Source organism: Vulpes lagopus, chromosome 3, assembly GCF_018345385.1.
Source record: "Vulpes lagopus strain Blue_001 chromosome 3, ASM1834538v1, whole genome shotgun sequence".
In the NCBI taxonomy this organism is placed as follows: domain Eukaryota; kingdom Metazoa; phylum Chordata; class Mammalia; order Carnivora; family Canidae; genus Vulpes; species Vulpes lagopus.
This window is the reverse complement of record NC_054826.1, coordinates 86,028,599-86,049,901: the sequence shown is the minus strand read 5'-3', so window position 1 is coordinate 86,049,901 and position 21,303 is coordinate 86,028,599. Positions and strand designations below refer to the sequence as shown.

General features: G+C 38.3%; 1 protein-coding gene across 7 annotated transcripts in view; it reads right to left on the bottom strand.

The window, feature by feature from the left end:
- The window catches only part of RYR2 (ryanodine receptor 2), a 726,974-nt gene that overhangs the window by 331,469 nt on the left and 374,202 nt on the right, over positions 1-21,303 (bottom strand). For all 7 annotated transcript variants that reach the window (XM_041747478.1, XM_041747480.1, XM_041747481.1 and 4 more), the window contains one exon: positions 7,556-7,651. In XM_041747478.1, coding sequence (XP_041603412.1) covers positions 7,556-7,651 — 96 coding nt within the window. The remainder of the gene's footprint in view (positions 1-7,555; positions 7,652-21,303) is intronic.

The following is a 21,303-nucleotide window of genomic DNA, read 5'->3' as shown; positions in this document are numbered from 1 at the left end:
TGGCTCAGTCAGTTATGCGTCTACCTTTGGTTCAGATCATGATTCCAGGGTCCTGGGATCAGCCCATTATCAGGCTGGGCTCCCTGTTCCATGAGGAGTCTGCTTCTTTCTCTTCTTTTCCCTCTCCCCCGCCGCCCCTTGTGCACTCTCTTGAATGCTCTCTCTCTCTCTCATAAATAAATTTAAAAAACAGGGGTGCCTGAGTGGCTCAGTTGGTTAAGCATCTGACTCTTGGTTTCAGCTCAGGTCATGATCTTAGGGTTGGGGAATTGAGTCCCACATCAGGCTCTTTGCTCAGCAAGGAGTCTGCTTCAGATTCTCCCTCTCCCTCTGCTTCCCCCCCCCCCCACTTATGCTTGCTCTCTCTCTCTCTCTCTCTCTCTCTCTCTCTCTCTGTGTCTCTCAAATAAATAAAATCTTTAAAAAGTGGTAAAAGAAAAACAATAAGCAACTTCTCTTGTGAGTAATCTTTGACAAGGGATTTAGCTAACTATTAAATCAGTACCTTTAATCGCCAATACCTTATTTCAAACATTGAGTGACTATCTTTGAAAAATATATACTATGTTTCTCTGTCATAAGTAATCCATCGGCATCAAACAGAATTTATATATCATGAAGATCCAGATCATTATTAAAAACACCAATTATGATAATGTGCTCTAGATGAAGCTACAGATGCAGATGGATGATTACGTTATGGTGGGGTGGTAGAGCCGAACAGGTACTGTCCCCGACAGCTATCACAAAAGGTTTTCTACACAAAATCTGCAATATCATCATAATTCTGATTTGGTGTTTTTTGTAAGGGTCAGGTGCACAATCTCCTGACTATAACCAGAGCTGACTTTATGCACAATCAGAAGATCTGAATCAACCAACTGCTAAAGTTGCCTTCTTGAAAGCTACTTCCTGAAAAAACGGTCCCTTTCTGTGTTATCAATAAGCATTGCTTTAACTAAGGGCACTTGGATGGCTCAGTGGTTCAGCGTCTGCCTTTGGCTCAGGTTGTAATCCCAGGGTCCTGGAATCAAATCCTGCAGCAGGCTCCACACAGGGATCTGGCTTCTCTGTCTGCCTACATTCCTGCCTCTCTCTGTGTCTCTCATACATAAATAAATAATATCTTTTTTTAAGTGTTACTTAAACTGCTGCTATTATTCCGAAAGGTTGGCTATGATTTCTGCATTGCCAACCGTGGGTCTCATACAATATCCGGGGGGTTCCTGCTTTTTCTAACTCAATTATTTATACTGAAGTACATTTGAAGGAAGAGGATCCTGGCACACAAGATTCTGGGACAGATTAGTCACAAGTAGCGCATTTTTTCCTTTGAAGAACAATGAGCTTATGCTCTGCAACTAATAGTTGTGACATCTCTGGAAGCTTTAAACTATCGTATTTCCAGGTACCACACACTCTACAGTATGTGAGTACCATTTAGGCAGTTCAAGCCCCCTGAAAGGTTTCTCCTTCTGCATGAACCCAGAGGGAACTTCCTTCATAGCAGCACTTACTAGGAGTGGGGAGGAACTGGCAGGAATCCCAAAGAAGGCCACTTTCATCACCATGAAACTATCTGTGGAACAGACTATACAAAAGTAAGACTCCAAGAAGGCATGCAGCCTCCTGATCAGCAGACTATGCTCAGTCAGCTGTTTCTTCAAATGCCCAAATAGCATCTCAAGTGTAGAGAACATTCTAAAGAAAACCCAGCCTTCAGAAACACATCAGTTCGATCAACTGGATTTGCTCATACAAATATTTTCTTTTCAATTAAATTTGGCCTTGAGACACAGTCACACAGGAAGCCAGGCAAAAGGTCTAACTTATCTTTTTCTTTTCCTCCCCAAAAATTCACAGTGACTGTTCTTATAGATTGATCAGACACTCTAATAAAGCTTTATGGAGGCACCTGGGTGGCTCAATCAGTTAAACGTCTGCCTTTGGCTCAGGTCGTGATCCCAACTGGGGTCCTATGATCCAACACCGTGTAGGGCTCCCTGCTCAGCGGGGAGTCTGCTTCTCCCTCTCATGCTCTCTCTTTCTCTCTCTCTCTCTCTCTGTTTCACAGAAATAAATAAAATATTTAAAAGACAGCTTTAAGCACTAGTGATACTAGTCAACTTTCAATGAAGCAGAATATGCATAAGAAAAAAGATCTGCTCACTCCTCTTTCTGACCCTATCATATAACAAGATAAATAGTAGTTGGCTGGGTACCAGATACTGCCAGGGCCCTGCTCAAATTCACAGCCTCTGCATTCAGTGAACTTTCAGCTAGCTTCTGTGGTTCTTTCCTTCAAGATTTGCTTTGAGCAAAAAGATTGATCAGACACTCTAATAAAGCTTTATGGAGGCACCTGGGTGGCTCCCAGGAGGGGAGAAAAGGAGGAGGGTGGAGAAAAGGAGGTTCTTTCCTTCAAGATTTGCTTTGAGCACAGCCACTCTCTAGAAGCAGTACCACTCTGTGACAGAGGAAAGTTGGTGGTAAAAACCCTGTCTCGCCCCTCAGGTGGGAGAACTGTAAGTCACATGTCCTATAGGGTTTCCCAGAATTCCCCAAGAGAAAAGCTTCTGTTACCCATGGTGGTAACTTGCTTGTCAACACATCCTCTCTGATTCCTTCTACACCATGTCTCATGTTGATTCACTTCCCAAACAAATCTTTCATCCTTTTCTCAAGGCCTACTGCTAGCACCAAAGGAAGGTAAGCTACTTCATTAACACATCCTTTTGCTCACCCTTTGCAGTTCTTTTTTTTTTTTTAATTTTTATTTATTTATGATAGTCACAGAGAGAGAGAGAGAGAGGCAGAGACACAGGCAGAGGGAGAAGCAGGCTCCATGCACCGGGAACCTGATGTGGGATTCGATCCGGGGTCTCCAGGATCGTGCCCTGGGCCAAAGGCCGGCGCCAAACCGCTGCGCCACCCAGGGATCCACCCTTTGCAGTTCTTCATCAGATCTCTATGTAAGTTTGCACCAATTTATTTTTATTTTTGTCCACTGACCTTTGCTGAAGGAAACCATTTTTTATTTAAATTCAATTAATGAACATATAGTATTTTATTAGTTTCAGAGATAGAGGTCAGTGATTCATCAGTCTTATAAAACACCTAGTGCTCACTCTATCACATGCCCTCTTTAATATCCATCCCCCTACTCCCTTCCTTCCAGCGACCCTGTTTGTTTCCTATGATTAAGAGGCTTTTGTGATTTGTCTAATTATGTCGTTTTATTTTTCCCTCCCTTCCTCTATGCTCCACCATCTTGTTTCTTCAAATCCACGTATGAGTGAAATCAAATAATTGTCTTTCTCTGATTGACTTATTTCACTTAGCATAATACCCTCTAGTTCCAACCATATCATTGCAAACGGCAAGATTTCTTTTTTGTTTTTTTTTTCATGGCTGAGTAGTATTCTATTGTATATACATATACCACATCTTCATTATCCATTCATCTGTTGATGGACATCCCAGTTCTTCCCATAGTTTGGCTATTATAAATAATGTTGCTATAAACCTTGGGGTGTGGGTGCCTCTTCAGATCACTATACTTGTATCCTTGGTGTAAATACCCAGTAGTGCAATTGCTGGGTCATAGGGTGGCTCTAATTTTAACTTTTTGAGGAGTCTTCACACTGTTTTCAGAGTGGCTGCACCAGTGTGCATTCCCATCAGCAGTGTAAGAGGGTTCCCCTTTCTCCATATCATTAACATTTGTTGCTTCCTGGCTTGTTAAATTTAGCCATTCTGACTGGCGTGAGGTGGTATCTTATTGTGGTTTGGATTTGTATTTCCCTGATGCCAAGTGATGTTGAACATTTTTTCATGTGTCTGTTGGCCATTTGTATGTCTTCTTTGGAGAAAGGTCTCTTCATGTCTTCTGACCATTTTTTTTTTTTTACTGGATTATTTGTTCTTTGGGTGTTTAGTTTGATAAGCTCTTTATAGATTCTGGACAGTAACCCTTTATCTGATAAAACATTTTTAAATATCTTATCCCATTCTGTAGGTTGCTTTTTGGTTTTGTTGACTGTTTCCTTTGCTGTGTAAAGCTTTTTAGCTGAAGGAAATCTAAAGCTCATAGGCCTCCTCACTCAGCTCTGCTGCTCATATACGGACAGACTAGTGATGCAGCTGAAAAGGGACTCGCTGAAGAGAGCGTGTTCAGCAGTCTCATAGAGAGTAAGATGATGCATATGTGAGCACTCAGGAAACAATAATATATGATTGAAATAAATTTATGCATGTGTGTACATGATATGATCTAATGATATGCATAACATTACTGCTAGTGATTCTAAAAACTAAGCAACATTCTACTTCCTCTAGGAATAAAAGAAGTTTCTTAAAAGCATGAATGTAACCACAGTAGAGAAAATTTGTTCAGTGAAAAATATTTCAGATACATACAAACAAGGAGACCACAAGGCACAGTGAACATACCTCAATGCTAATGTAAGATTACAAGTTGGGGTTTCATTTTTGCTATAACAATTAATCCTAGCAGCTCCCTCCAGTCATTCTTTCAAATGTCCTATGCCTCAATTTCCTTTCCTCTAAATTAGATGTCAGATGCAGTATTCTCCAAACATCCTTCCTACTCCTGACATTCCCTGTGCTTTCTGAGAGCAGGGGACTTCAACGTGATGTAGAAGTACCTGTGACTAACAGCTGAATTGGACAAAGATAATAGCAAAAAGCAATTTGTATTCAGTGGAACTGTGCCTATAACTATTAACTGAAGACTCTACTTGGCTGAGTTTAAAGAGTGGCCCACTCTGTTCTTTTCTTCTCTCTCTCTCATTTTCTGCTCTGAGAATTGAGTGTGTGTGTGTGTGTGTGTGTGTGTGTCTTAAGTAAAGCAGCTGATTCATCCAACATTAACACTGTCCTGAAGGTAGCTCTGCCCCTCTTGCTTTCTAGATACTCCCTGTGACCAGAAAAGGGAATCAGCATTTTTTTTTTTTTTGTATCTACTGGAGATTGTCCACATTCTGGATATTTTTTTTTTTTTGCAAATAATGTAAAAAAGTGCTTTTAATAAATAAACCTAGGCAGATGCATCGTGTCAATACCTTCCGGACATTTAGTTCTTTTTTTGCTTTTCATCGGCAAAATGAAGAACTAAAATCTGGGACAACTACAGAGTCGCGTGAAGGGTAAACTAGAGGGTCCTTGTCCGGCACATCCCCTGAAAACAAAACCCAAGAAAACTCATTGTGCATTAATTAGTGCAGAAACAAAGACAGATTCAGCAAGTACAAAGGTGACTACAATTTTCCCTTGTCCTTAGGAAGCCAGCTCCCTGGTCGCTAGGGGCAGGATGCTGCAGGCTGCTGCCTGACCTGCCAGCCTTAGGCACCACAGCCCCTCTAGCTGGCATAGCAGCTCTTCTGGTTCCGCATCAGGGGTCTTTGGTGGCGCAGGCCCTCCATGCTGTGCTGCCAGTGCCAGCAGCTCCGGCAGAAGTATTAAGAATTTATCCATTTTTGCAATCCTGCCATCATCTTGTTACCACTAACTTGACCACTGCCTCCTAGCACTTACTCAGTTTTCTCCTTATTCAAGATATCTTGTATTGGCCCACAGTCATCCTGTTTATGTTGTGATATGCTGAAAAGCCTCATCTTATAATTATTGTGTCTTTTTTAGCTCAACAATTTCCTTCTATGTATCTGCCACCCAACAATCCAGCAATGCCTTAGAACTCAGTGGTGACTCAAATTTCTCTTCCTCCTAAATCTGTTTTAATTAATTAATTAATTTAGAGGGGAGAGGAGCAGAGGGAGAGAGAGAATCTCAAGCAGATTCCCCATGGGAGTGGAGCCCGACGCAGGGCTTGATCTCAGAACCCTAAGATCACATGACCTGAGCTGAAATCAAGAGTCCATGCTTAAGTGTAAGTGACTGAACCACCCAGGTGTCCCTCTTTCTCCTAAAGCTTAAACACTAAAATTTCACTCTGTGACTTAAAAATTATCCTCTTTGACCACAACCATCTGTTTTTCTATTCATGCAATTCCAACAAACCCATCCTTGAGTGAGTCTTCCTTATGCAAAAGTCATGCAATTATATCTGTACTGACAGGCATTTTCCTAAGTGAATTCAAACATTTTTTCATACGTTCATTTTTCATCCATTCAATAAATACTGTGAAGCACCTACTAGATGCTAAATGATATGGTGGACCCAAAGATGAATGAAATCATTCCCCTCGCTTCAAAGAGTTCATTGCTAATCTAGCAGAGGAGAGGAAAAATAAGTAGCAGAAAGGGGGCATTAGTAGTATAGAGAACAGACAACTAATGAGATACTGTGTAAAGAGAGGGAGGAGCAAACAATTTCAGTTTGGGGTGTTGCTGATATAATCTATGTTGTTAGACAAGCTCAGGTAGGCCTGGTTATCAATTTTAAATTTCCACAACACCAAAATGAAAATAACATACTTGTTAGGGATCTCAGGTTTATTGCCTGTAACTATTTTACTATGATACAGATTACTAATATCAGTATCTACTGAATCTATTTATTTATTTTTAAATTTATTTACTCATGAGAGACCCAAAGTGAAAGAGGCAGAGAGACATAGGCAGAGGGAGAAGCAGGCTCCCCATAGGGAGCCCAATGTGGGACTCGATCCCAGATCCCGGGATCATGACCTGAGCCAAAGGCAGGCAGGCGCCCAACCACTGAGCCACCCAGGCATCCCCTGAATCACTTTAAAATACTGTGCTGTATGATTAGGAAAACTAAGTTTTTTTCCAAATCTGTCAAATAATCCTTTGGACAGAAGTTAAAAATAGAAGATTCAAACCAGTTTTTTTGTTTATATAGTACATTTGTAGTAACATTTGAAAAAGAATGGGAGGATGGCCTGGGTGGCTCAGTAGCTGAGCATCTGCCTTGGGCTCATGGCGTGATCCCAGAGTCCTAGGATCAAATCCTGCATCAGACTCCCTGTAGGGAGCCTGCTTCTCCCTCTGCCTATGTCTCTGTCTCTCTCTCTCTCTGTCTCTCATGAATAAATAAAATCTTAAAAAAAAAAGAAAAGGAATGGGAATTATGGCTTTTAGCAACTTTAGAGACTTCAATTTCTTTTTTTTTTTTTTTGTTAAAGATTTATTTATTCATGACAGACAGAGAGAGAGAGAGAGAGGCAGAGACACAGGCAGAGGGAGAAGCAGGCTCCATGCCGGGAGCCCGATACAGAACTCGATCCTGGGACCCCAGGATCACGCCCTGGACCAAAGGCAAGCACTAAACTGCTGAGCCACCCGGGGATCGCAGGAACTTCAATTTTTTAATGTAAATTAACAAGATATTGTTATTTCTGTTTTCCAGAAATAACTAATAAAATACTAAAGGTTTTAACAATATGGAAACATTTTAACCTATTAAAAACACTTAAATTGCACCAATATTCAGAATTTGTTTTTATATCTTAAAGAAAAAATAGAAGAAAGCAAATAAATAAATAATAAAAATAAAAAAATAGAAGAAAACAGGAATAATGTGTTGTGACAAAGAGATAATCAGAAAACATACCAGAAGAAGCTTCCAGTCTTTCTAGTCGGCTGATCAACCAATCAAGGGAGCCAGAAAATTGAGCACAGTTTTTACGATTTCCTCTAATTAAAGCCGCTGCAAAAGGAAAAAGCAGACTTCACAGTTATGTGATTCTCCAATTTAAAATGCAAGGTAAGGTGGTAGTAGCCCTAAAATGTTGGAACAAGAACAAAATACTTTGACTTTACATCTAAAACATATACAAATACATAAATTTGAGATTTTTTTAAAATTTAAATTCAATTAATTAACATATAGAGTGCCATTAGTTTCAGAGGTAGAGGTCAATAATTCATCAGTCTTATGTAATTCCCAGTACTCATTACATCACATACCCTCCTTAATGCCCATCACCCAGTTACCCAATCCCCCCACTCCCTCCCCTCCAGCAACCCTCAGTTTATTTCATGTGATTTAAGATTCTTTAATGGTTTGTCTCCCTCTCTGATTTCATCTTGTTTTATTTTTTCCTCTCTTCCCCTACAATCTTCTGTTTTGTTTCTTAAATTCCACGTATGAGTGAGATCATATGATAATTGTCTTTTTCTGATTGACTAATTTTGCTTAGCATAATAACCTCTTGTCCATCCACATCATTGCAAATGGCAGGATTTCATTTTTTGATAGCTGAGTAGTATTCCATTGTGTGTGTGTGTGTGTGTGTGTGTGTGTATACACACACATCACATCTTCTTTATCCATTCACCTGTTGATGGATATCTTGCCTCTTCCCATAGTTTTGCTATTGTAGACATTGCTGCTATAAGCATTGGGGTGCAGGTGTCCCTTTGGATCACTACACTTGTATCCCTGGGGTAAATCCCTAGTAGGGCAATTGCTGGGTCATAGAGTAGCTCTATTGTCAACCTTTTGCAGAACATCCACACTGCTTTCCAGAGTAGCTGCACCAGCTTGCATTCCCACCAACAGTGTAAGAGCATTTTCCACACCCTTATCAACATTTGTTGATTCCTGACTTGTCAAATTTAGCCATTCTGACTGCTGTTAGGTGGTAATTAAGATTTTTTTTTTAAAAAAAAAACTTACATATATTAATAGGGACTAGAAAATCACACAGCTCATTAGAAAGAATATATTTCAAGAAAGTAACATTTCATATTGGTAGAAAATGATAAAGGATAATGGAAAAAGCAGTGTCCTGGGAGTCTCCTCACTTATGCTCTAATACTGGCTTTAATTAGCCGTGAGACTAAATCATTTAATTTCCCTAGAGCTCAACTTTCTCACGTGTGTAATGAAGAAGTTAAGAGAATATCAGTTTTCCTGAAAATGTAGCACAAAATACTAGGAGATACACCAGTAACTATAATAGGCACAAAAAGACATATAATTAATTGTCACCTGGAAAAAAAGGTGGGAGGGCAAATGGCTAATAAGTCCGAAAACCTTTTGTTTTCCTCCTGTATCTCTACTTCCCCTTTAGAGTTCACAATACACCTGAAGGAATCAGAACTCCTATACTCAAGTCACCTGTTCTAACTTTGCCTCACCTAGTGTTTCTGACACATTTTTGATGAAAGAAACCATATATTTTTTTAATTGCATTTACTTATTTGAAAGTGATTGAGCATGAGAACCAGCAGGGGGAAAGGCAGAAGGAGAGAAAACAGACTCTTCTCTGAGCAGGGCCTGATGCCAAGGGCCTCAATGCCAGGACCCTGAGATCATGACCCGAGCCGAAGGCAGATGCTTAACTCACTGAGCCAACCAGGTGCCCCAAATGAAACCATCTTATATGAAATTCCTAAAAGACCTTTATGATCTCCTCCAACCCAATTTACACAATTCATTTAAAATGTTTAATATTTAAAAATCATGCGATTCTTTCTGAGTAAATCTGCTAAATGTTTTATGAAAACTCTACTCTTACATCCATGAGATTGTTCAGAAACAGTACAATCATTTACAAAGGGTTGGTGGGATGTTTACATAATAGGATTTTTAATGGGAAAAAATATATCGCCATAAGAAAACAACCACTACTTAAAATCTGGTAGCGCTAGGAAGCAGTTGGAAGGAACTGAAGTTTGATGGCACAGCCTATTCATCTCCTTGGTAACAGCAAGATGGAGGAGTCCCTGTAGTAACACAGCACAATTAATCTTAGAGATTTCCATCATATTTCCTCTTTCTAAAAATTAAAATAAAAATTACTTGACCTTAGAGTAAGAAGAGAAACGATGACAGAAAAGACAGGAAGGTCTATCCTTAAACTGCATGAGAACAGCTCTTTTGAGTACAGAAACCCCAGAACATTTGCAAGAAGATTAAACAATGATGCACTTGATTACTTAGACTCCACTTGCTCTGTGACCAGAGCCCCAGCAAGAGCCAGCAACCAGACACACACACACACACACACACACACACACACACACACACACACGACAAGGGCCAGGGACAAGTGTCAAGGGTGAGGTGTAGTAGAATGATAAGGAATCCTACGTCTTCTGTGGGATTTTTAATTTTAATCCATAAGAATATCTCATCATGACTTACAACAAGAGCCATTGAGGGAGAGTATATAGTAAAGCTTTTGAATCTTTACAGCACCTTCTTTGTTTAAAATGTAATGCACTTTTAATTTTACCTGTGGTTTTTAAAATTAAAGATATTAAGTACTTCCTAGAGGGCAGATGTTAGAAAAAAGGTGATACTTGAAGAAATGAACAATGTAAGAACGAATGTTTTCTTTTTCTTTAAGATTTTATTTTTTTGGGCACAGAAAAAGAGCACAAGAAGGGGGAGCAGGAGTGGGAGAAAGAGAAGGTGAAGCAGATTCCCCACTGAGAGAGCCGAAGGCAGGGCTGGATCCCAGGACCCTAAGATAATGCCCTAAGCTGAAGGCAGATGCTTAACCAACTGAGCCACCCAGGTGCCCCAAGAATGAATCCTTTTAATAAACCATGAAACACTTAAGAAAATCATGTAGTAAGCTACAAAAAAGAAAACTTTATTAAATTTACTGCAAACAGAAATGGTATAGCCCATGTTGACAAAGCCCACCAACAATAATATAATGAAACTAGAAATTAGTTAGAAAAGTCCAAACACTTAATAATTTAAACTCTCTCATTGATAATTTTTGAATCAGTAGGCAATCAATTACAGAATACCTAGTAAACAGGAAAAATAGAAATGTTACCTAAAACAATCAGTGGTAGATACTCAGAGGAAAATTAAACACTTTCTTTCACTGCTAAGCAACCAGGTAAAAAGTATAACAAAACACTTTTTCAAGATTTAAGAAAAAGCATCAAATAAGTATTAAGTAAAATAAGAAAAAGAAATAAATAGCAAAACTAAATACATTATAGAAAAAATGATCTATATGATCTATATAATAAATTAAAATGGCAGCATTGATCAATAGAGTCAAGGTTTTTTTTTTTTTAATATAAGCTAAATGCCAACTACTCTAGTCATGAAGGAATACAAAATTAAGAATAATCTAGGATTATAGAAACAGCCACTTTTAGATCTCTTTACTAGAATTTCTTAACATATAGGGAAAAGAATGATTTCCTAGGGATACCTGGGTGGCTCAGTGGTTGAGCATCTATCTGCCTTTGGCTCAGGGTGTGATCTCAGGGTCCCGGGATCGAGCCCCACATCAGGCTCCCGGCCTGGGGCCTGCTTCTCTCTCTGCCTATGTCTCTGCCTGTGTGTGTGTGTGTGTGTGTGTGTGTTTCTCATGAATAAACAAAGAAAATCTTTTTTTAAAAAAATTGGTTTCCATGGGCAACCCAGGTGGCTCAGCGGTTTAGCGCCGCCTTTGGCCCAGGGCGTGGTCCAGGAGACCCGGGATCAAGTCCCACATTGGGCTCCCTGCATGGAGCCTGCTTCTCTTTCTGCCTGTGTCTCTGTGCCTCTCTCTCTCTCCTTGTGTGTGTCTCTCATGAATAAATAAATAAAGTCTTTTAAAAAATAAAATAAAATAATAAAAAATTGGTTTCCAATTTTATATATATATATACACACACATTTTTTTTTCCACCAAAACTGACCCAAATGAGAAAAATCTAAAGGGAAAAAATCTAAATAGAAAAGTAAACCATGATCAATATTGGGTAGTCAAAGATCAAAAACTTTTTTTCTATACTCAAGAAACAAGTTATTTCTAAACTATTTCAAAGTAAAGAAATTAAGGAAACCTCCCTATTTTATAAAGACAGTATAACTTTGACATCAATGCCTAACAAAGAAAGTATGCATATAAGAAAACTAAAGGGGACTCTTACTTATGAATATCGATCCAAAAATCTTATACAGGGATGCCTGGGTGGCTCAGTGGTTGAGCATCTATCTTCGGCTTAGGTCATGATCCTGGAGTCCTGGGATTGAATTCCACATCAGTCTCCCCACAGGGAGCCTGCTTCTCCCTCTGCCTGTGTGTCTGCCTCTCTCTGTGCATCTCTCATAAATAAATAAATAAAATCCTTAAAAAAATCTTATGCAAAGATGGTGTTTACGATGATATTCAGCAACGCATTAGCAACATTAGCTCAAGCAGGGGTTCATTCCTCCAATGAGTTAGAAATGTAGTAGGAAATCTATTAATAAGTCAAAGATAAATATGATGATCTCAACAGACTCCAAAAAAAAATGTATACTTCTAATGAAAATAATACACTCAGTGAAAAATAATTCCTCCTAGACATTATTAGCGTATGTATCTATGTGTGCAGGTGCATAGCATGTTTTACAGATAAATGGAGTGTGTGAAATATGACAATTAAGGAAGTGAATTAAGAAATCAGCTTAATTTTTTAATTAAAAAAAATTTTTAATTAAAAAATAAAAATAACCAAAAACAATGAAAAAAAAAAAGAAATCAGTTAAGTGAATTTCTGAAGAAACTGAGAACCACACAGAGAATTGTAAGGAAGTTCATCACAACAGTTTATAATAGCAAAATACTAGAAACAGCCTGAGTGTGGGCTAAGTAAATGCCACATCCCTTCAGTAGGGTTAGTACATATCCACTAAAACCTTGTCAAGGTTTATAGTTTATTGCCAAGAACAGATGCCCACAATAGAGACGATAGCACAAATGAATGCTATAAAGGAGTATCAATTATATGTTCACATTTCTGTGAAGTATATATATACATACACATACCCAATGTATGTATATACATAGCATGGAAAAACCATATTTTTTCAGAATATTTCTTGGGGAGCAAAAGCTGCTTCTGGCAACTATCTTCTGATAAGTGCCTCAGGTAGGAAGAAAGAGCTTAAGGAACACTGATAAGGGTGGGGCTGCTCTCCCAGGTCAAAAGGGGATATTTTCTTATTTTATTTATTTTATTTTATTTTTTTATTTAAATATTTTATTTATTTATTCATTAGGGACAAAGGTGGGGGGGGCAGAGACACAGTCAAAAGGGGATATTTTCTTATTTTATTTATTTTATTTTATTTTTTTATTTAAATATTTTATTTATTTATTCATTAGGGACAAAGGTGGGGGGGGGGTGCAGAGACACAGGCAGAAGGAAAAGCAGGCTCCATGCAGGGAGCCCGATGGTCCTGGTCTTCAGTATCACGCCCTGGGCCGAAGGCAGGCGCTCAACTGCCGAGCCACCCAGGGATCCTCATTTTCTTATTTTAAAATAGAAAGTTAAGTGAATAAAGCCTGGGGGGAAAAGGGATCATGCTGTGTGATGTGTTCCTTTACAAAGACCCTCTGAAGCCACAATAACTTCCATTAAAAAAAAAAAATCACAAATGTTCAATAAGAATGGCAGTTTGTATGCACCTGCAGTAGGTGAAGATCTGTGGCCAAGATATTATGTAACCTTAGACAAACAGGGGATATTGAAGAATGAAATGGGAAACAGTGTCCAAATAATCCCCCAAAGTGTACAGACATCAAAGAGAAGCCTTGAGTCTGTCCCAATCCCTGTAATTGGAATTTGGACCAAGCTAGCTAAACCTTTAGGAAAGGAGGGTCACAACTGAGGTCTTGGTGGTGCGAGCTTTGCACGGGTGTGACACAGAATGCTTCTGTACATGTGCATGTGGGTGTGTGAAACGTTTCATATGTGTATGTTATAAAGATTCAAAAAATATATTTAATAAAAGGATATATATCAAAATGGGTGGTTACATTTTACACATGGTTTCCACCTTTTTTCTTTAAATATATCATTCTTATAATGAGGTATTAATTTTTAAAATCAAATAATACAATACAAAGTTACCTTCTCTTCAAGAAGAAAAAGTAAAACAACATCATTTATAGTGACAACTGCCGCCTGTATCCCAAGACTGCCACTTGCAAGACCAGACCACAAACCACATGGCAACTTTAATCTCATGGTGTTTCAAGCTGAAGGTACAAAAATAAACTCATGAAAATTGTCCTTTCCTCATGAAGGACAAGCATGCTAAACCCTTCAAATCTTCATTCATTGCTGGCTAATAGGTCTTAAAGACAGTGAAGACCTTTCATCCTCCATTCACCCCTATTTTTCCTCATTTATTTAAGAAATATGAAGGTGGAGGAGCCTGGCTGGCTTAGTAGGTGGAATGTGCAACTCTTGATCTCAGAGTTGTGGGTTCAAGCCCCATGTTGGGTGTGCTGAGTGTGTAAAAATCTTTTTTAAAAAATGAATGCAAATGCAACAGGCACTACAGCTGGCACCTGTAATATGAATTTTCAATAATATGTGAATATAATACAGTGGTTTGTGAGTGTTCTTCTAGCATATTGTAAGCTCTTTAGATTTGAAATTCTGTCTTCTTACACCTCTGTACATTGCCTGAAATTTGGAAGGTATATTATTTCTTAATATAACAAATGGATAGGGCGCCTGAGTGGCTCAGTGGCTCTGCGTCTGCCTTTGGCTCAGGTCGTGATCCCAGGGTCCCGGGATCGAGTCCCACATCGGGCTCCCCGCTGGGAGCCTGCGTTAAAAAAAATATATATAACAAATGGATAGATAGTATCCAGTCTCTCATGGAATAAGAGCATCCATGGTTAAGTGTAGTACAATTTAAATGCTAAAATACTATAAAAACATTTCTAAAAAACAAAGTACTAATTCATTCAATTTTTTTCATGTTAAATAACTAAATCTCTTAACTTTTATCCAATCAGAAGATGAAATGCAAGTAATATTGGCAGTCAATTGAAAATTATTATTGAAAAAATACTCCATTCTGCATATCATATTTGTATTGTAACATCCTTGTGTCCTCATGTATTAGTGTCTTTAAACTCTCAGACTCAAAATTTCTCAAAATATTCCTAGAATCAGAAAGCTACAGATAAAGATGTAAAGATCTTCCAAGAAAACGCTCACTTCTAAAATTTATTCAACAAACACTGATTACCTGCTTTGTATCTGGCATTGTTCAAGGTGTAAGAGATACAGCAGGAAGTCAAATGATGTTCTCCTTTGGCGCTTACATGCAAAGTCTGGAAATACTAAGTGAATAGTTAGAGCACAGGCAAATGAGGGACCAAAGAACTAGAATCCACAAATATTTTTTGTAAAATTTTCAAATTAACAAGTGGTTACTCCTAAATCCTGAAAACCTCAAAACCCAAAGTAAACAAACAGATAAAAACTCCAGAATGCTGTTGAAAAATTTAAGAGAGCTATGCCATAGAAACTTTTTGGAGAACTTGAGGAAACGTCCCTGCAGTTCGGGGACCCTATGAACTCAGGTTTGATGACCCTTCCCAGGAAGTAGAAGCATTGAACAACTGCTCAGCATGGATTGGCCCATATGACTGAATTGGGTCAAGAACACATGGGCATTTCTCATGGATCCTGGAGGGAGAGAATCTCTGTAGACTCATCCTGAGTCCACTCAGTAGAGTCATCTACTGAGCAGCAGGAAGACTTTAGGAAAAACAGGCTGGAGGTAGACTACCAGCTGCACATGGCCAAGCAAGGAGCAGCAAAGAGCCGCCCAGAATAGAGCTGCAGCTATTCTGTCCCATGAGAAGGGACTTCGCTAAAAACATCTAACATGCACACCAGAGAAAGTCAGCTCCCAGCCACTGCCAGTCCCTCCAATCCCCTCCACTGGGATGACAGCTTTAACCTGACCAGAGCCAGAGAACAGGCAGCCACACAACCAAGTAAAAACTGTGCTAGGTTCTCTCTTTCTGTGACATCATCAGAAGGAAAACAATAACTGGCTCATGAAGGAGAAAGTAAGTAGAGACAGTAGCATGTTCCTGCTCACACAACTCATGGTGGAGCCAAGACAATTTCAGCTCCAGAGTCCACACTCAGATCCAGTCTATGCTGTACTTCCCCTACCCTGTCTCTTCCTGCTGGAACCCCTGATCTAGAAGAGATTAGTAGGGGTGGGATCCTGGTCATCTGTCAACAGATTAAGAAAGTATCTCACAAAACAGGTTACAAATTGCATTTTCATTAAAAATGTATTAGTGACTGTCAAGGTCATTTCGTAGACATGAGATTATTAGCAAATTGAAAAGAAATAATGTGTTTTGTAATTTGTCTTTTAGGATTTCCTGGAGACCAACATAGAAATATCTGTATGCACAGATACCAGAGTAATAACTGATATAAGCCTGTTTGAAGCCAAGGCCCTCCTTTTACATCTCTTGAATACCTTCCCTCAGTGTTTTATGGCATTTAGAAAGATCTGCCTCCTTGCAACACCAGGAAAATGCTCTGAATGTGCCAAAATCCTTTATCACTGTTCTCTTTCCAAGTCTTAAAGGATTCAGAAACTGGTAACTTCTGCCGTCCTAAGAGGGCCATGGTCTATGCTGTTTCATACTTTGTTTCATACTTTGATTCTTCATAAAATGAGTATTTATAGACAGGGTTTGCCATAAGCCTTTTCTCAGACATCTTTAGAAAATCACCGTGGCTTGCAAGCCTCCTGCAGATTAAACATGCCACAGCAATGCTTTCAAACTGAATAACCAATGCCTCTAAGATCCTCAGTTCCTCCAAGTGGCAGGCTCATGAATCAACTTTTGTCATTCTCCACCTAAAACACATATTAAATATATCCATGTCAAATTTTAAAATTGTTATAGATTATCATTCTCACCTGCTCTCTCCATGCTAAATAAACCTACTGAAGAAAAAGAAGGGTTATTTCACACACAAGTCCAAGACAGGACCATCTACTTAGTTGGAAGCATGGGAAGGAGGCTTAACAAACTTGGAGTTAATGATACTTGAATCAAACTTCCTGAGTAAGGAAGGACAGTGAGGTATAAATATCTTATGAGCTCCAAATATTGCTGCAGATCTGATACTTCTGCAGCCAGACTGAAATATATACTCATGTAGAGATGTCTACTTATCTTATGATCACACTGACTTCAATATAAATTATTGACAGCAGATAGTTCTTAAGTCAACATAAAATAATAGTCATTTATTTCTAATCATGAAATCAGTGTTCACTACAATAAATACAGAAAGAGTAGTCAAAGAAATGTTTAAGCCATAAAATCTCTCATACTTCTATTTACCTCCTACAATCATCAGTGAATCTGTCATGTATATACTGAAAGAGATCCTCTTTATATACATTCGTACATAAAATACAAATATGCATGTATAAAATATACATTTTATACTTATAAGTCACTCAACTGGAATTAATATACTATTTTTCCCTTTCATCCTCAATGGTGTAATATTACACACTTATGTTAACGACTTTTTCAATTATAGAAGTAATGTGTGAAAATAGAGTAAGAATACATATGTAATGGAACACACAGAAAAGCCAAAGATCTGTCCCCGGAAAAGCAGCCACATAGCAGTTTTCTGTGCATCCCCCCCAGAAACAACCAGAGAATACAAGAATGAATCTTTTTTTACATATTTCTAATATAATGCATTTGGAATCTTAATGTTCATAAAGTATCCTTCTTGGTTTTTTTTATGTTGTTGTTTTTGCTTCTGTTTTTCACTTAATACCATGGCCTAGATGCCCATGCTAAGAAATTACAGCAAATGGCCTGTCTTATACAGTTTTCCCAATGATATGTTTATCTAAGTTTTCAATGATAACACAGTACTACACTGTTACTTATGTAACAATCCCCTGTTGACAGAAAAATTGTTTTCAACTTTATGTAATTTATAAACAATTATGCAGTGGACATAATATGTACACATGTACAAATATATCTCTAGAATACATTATCTTAAAGTAGAATTTCTAGACTAAAGGGAAATACATTTAAAGTTTTATATGTATTGCCAACCAAAGTTTGTTTTAAATTCCATCAATTTACTCTCTCACCAAAAACGTATTATCCAACGTTTTCCCCAATAATGGATGTTATCAAATTTTTTATGTACCAAGCTAAAAAATGAAAAGAGATCCTTATTTATCATTTTAATTTGCAAGGTTTTGTCATGTTGAGAATCTATTGTTATTTATGGGTCAGGGAACTGTCTCCATCTTTTGTCTCTTTTTTCCATTAGATGCTACTTCCTTCCCTTATGGATTTATGAAAACTCTACATATTACAGAAACCAAGACTTTGTCCTTCATGTAGACAACATACTTTACAAAATTCCCACCTATTTTTATTTTGTAATGATATAATTTATCATAAACATTTTAATTTTTGCATTCAAATTTATCAGTCTTTTATTAATCACTTACTAACATGATTTAATAGTAACCTGTATCAGGATGGTCAAGGCAGTAAAGTCTGTACCTGCACAGCATCATGGCTAGCTTTGTTGTTTATATTGTGTGTCACTTACTCAACCATTAAATGCAGGGATCAGGGACTATACAGCACACAGCTGCCCCTCACTGCCCAGATTCAGGCACCTACCACAGCAAGCCCTCAATCTTTTGAACAGATGAGACTCCTGTTTAAATTCAGAACCATTAGACTCCAAGTCCATGTTCTCCCAACGTGGCAGAGAACACCTTTTCAGAAGACTATAAAAGGAACAGAGATTTAAGACTCTTGGGAAATAACAAACAAAATGGAAAACAAAGCTTCCCTGAAGAGAGATATTTAAAAAAGAGAGAGAGGGAGATAGGTGTGGGGAATTAACAAAAACTTCGAGGAGTAGTAATGCGAAAACGCAAAAGTTAATGTGAGGAATGCGTGTGTGTGTGTGTGTGTGTAAAGTACATTCAGAACTTCTATGTCTTGCCACATGAAAAAATTAGTTTAAAAGCCACAAAATATGCATGTTTCTGAAATCACTGTGTATTATCTTAATGACATAAAGGATTACTATACTGTTACCCTCCTTTAAGATGTGAGTTTTAGAGAATTCTAAATGTGCCAATTTTAAGTAACAGCTCCCTCAAATCCTTTCTTAATCAAACGGGATGTAAATAATTAAGGAAACATAATATATTTAAGAAATATATACTTTATATCTACATATTAATCCTTAATATAGATATAAATGTACTGTCTATCAAATCCCTTATATTAACTAATTCTAGACATTCTGGAAGAATATTCTGGATGGGAGGCAAGCAATGGACAGACCCAAAAGCTCTGGGACTAGAGAGAAAGTGAGTGAGGTCACAGGTAAAAAGAGAGAGACAGACCAGCCATGAAATTCAGATTAGAATTCAGTCCATAAAACCTTTTGGATGAATCAAGTATTTAATTAATATTTGACTTGGGCACTGTAGCTTTTTTTCCAGAATTCTCTGCAATGTTCACATCTGTATGGTAGACAAGCAGTCCTAGGGCTTGGCCCCAGTTTCAGGAGGGGGTCCTGTCTCAGGCAGAATCAGTGTTGGTGAAATTCCCATCCTCTCTGGTAAGAATGAAGAGCTCAAGAAGGACTATGCATACAGTTTGGGCTAATGAGATGAAAGAGGTGATAGGCTAGAGGTTTTAGGAAATGGCATGCTCCTTCCTAAGAGATAATTTCCAGAAGCAGCCTTCTTTCACTTCTTCCACGTTAGAGAGGACATCTGTAGCACTCTGAGCTGAGGACAGCCCACTGAGGCCACACAAGGGAAGCCAGCATTGGAAGGATCTGACTCTGTTGACAGAAGAAGCAGGTTCTGGATGCTATGGTGAAGCCACTGAGTACACCCAATGGCAGACTTCCAATTCTACACAAGCCAATGAATGTCCTCCACTGTGTGAGCCACTTTGGGTTGAGGCTGTCATTTGCAACCAGACACATCCTGAGAGTGCCATCATCATTCCACCTACAACTGCTTCCTCCCACCTTCTTTGAATAAACCATTTACAAATCATATCATATCTTTAGGGACAGCTGGGTAACTGAGTGGTTGCCTTTGGCTCAGATGGAGATCCCAGGGTCCTGGGGTGGAGTCCCACATGGGGCTCCTTGCGGAGAGACTGCTTCTCCCTCTGCCTATGTCTCTGCCTCTCTCTCTGTGTCTCTCATGAATAAATAAATAAAGTCTTTCAAAAAACCATATCTTTGTCATTGTCTCATTAAAAATTGAACCATAAAACCAATTATGATGAGGAGTTGTACTCCCACCCTCCATGTCTCCAGCATTTCATCAAGTTTATTATTACTACTTTGGTACATTCTAAATTAATGAGATTTAATCCCCAAAGAAGTTTGTGAAGGTTTATAAAAGAAGTCTGAGGGCTACATAGCCCAAAAGGATAGAAAGGAAGTGTTGACTTTGCTAGGATTAGACTTTTTTCTATGATTTTAGAAAAATCATTATAATTCTCTCTGTACATTTTTATTACTTATGGATACATGAGCACATGGACCTATTGAAATGAAGAAACAGACTATGGAAACCACTAATGTGAAAATATAAAATGCACATTATCTAGATCTACAACAATACTGTTTCCGCTCATAATCCTTCCTACCCTCAAACACACACAGGTCTTGACCCTAAACATCTAGTTTCTCACAGAAACGAATCCAATGTCCTCTCAAGTGAATAACTAAATTGTGGTGTTAAAAACACTACCACACATCAATTTCAACCAAATGCAGAAATTCAGTGCTGTAATTTCTTCACTGGCAAAGAAATGCAGCCCTTAGAATACTGGCATCATAAAATCCTTGTCCTAGTGATTTCATGGGTAAAATAATAAATCCAGATTCCTAAAAAGCCTCCATAGCCTGGGTCCTGCTCAAAGAAATGCCAGCCAGTGTTACCCCTTACTCTGAAAGTAGCAAACTACATGTGTTTAATTTTCATGGCATATCAAATAGCCCACCTAAAGGAAATATATTAAAAATGCTAGCAGGCACAAGGGTTTTATTTGCTAAATAGTATTTTTAAATTTTAAGGAGTTTCAATTAGATTATAGGGAATTTCCAAATATTTTGACTACCTTCCATTCTTCACATAAACAAAAAAATGCCTCAAGACCTCTTTTCTCTACTTAGGCATATACTTTCCTACTCTATCAGAATTCTGTTTAATTAGAAAATGTTTACTGAGTATCTGCCATGTGTCAGACATGAAGTTAAATGACAGAGATGCAAAAACGAGAAAGGGTATTATACTTGCCCTCGATATCACAGGCATATATGTAACTACGTAAGAAGTGGAGTAGGTGTTATAATGCAAATAAGCACTAAGTATCAAGAAAGGAGAGAGAGAGAGAGAGAGAGAGAGAGAGAGAGAGAGAAGGAATGAACGAACGAACCAATGAACAAACTGCATAATCATGCTTTAGAGCTAGGAAAAGATGTCAAGATTAACTTCAAAAAAGTCACATGTGAACCAGGCCTTGAAGG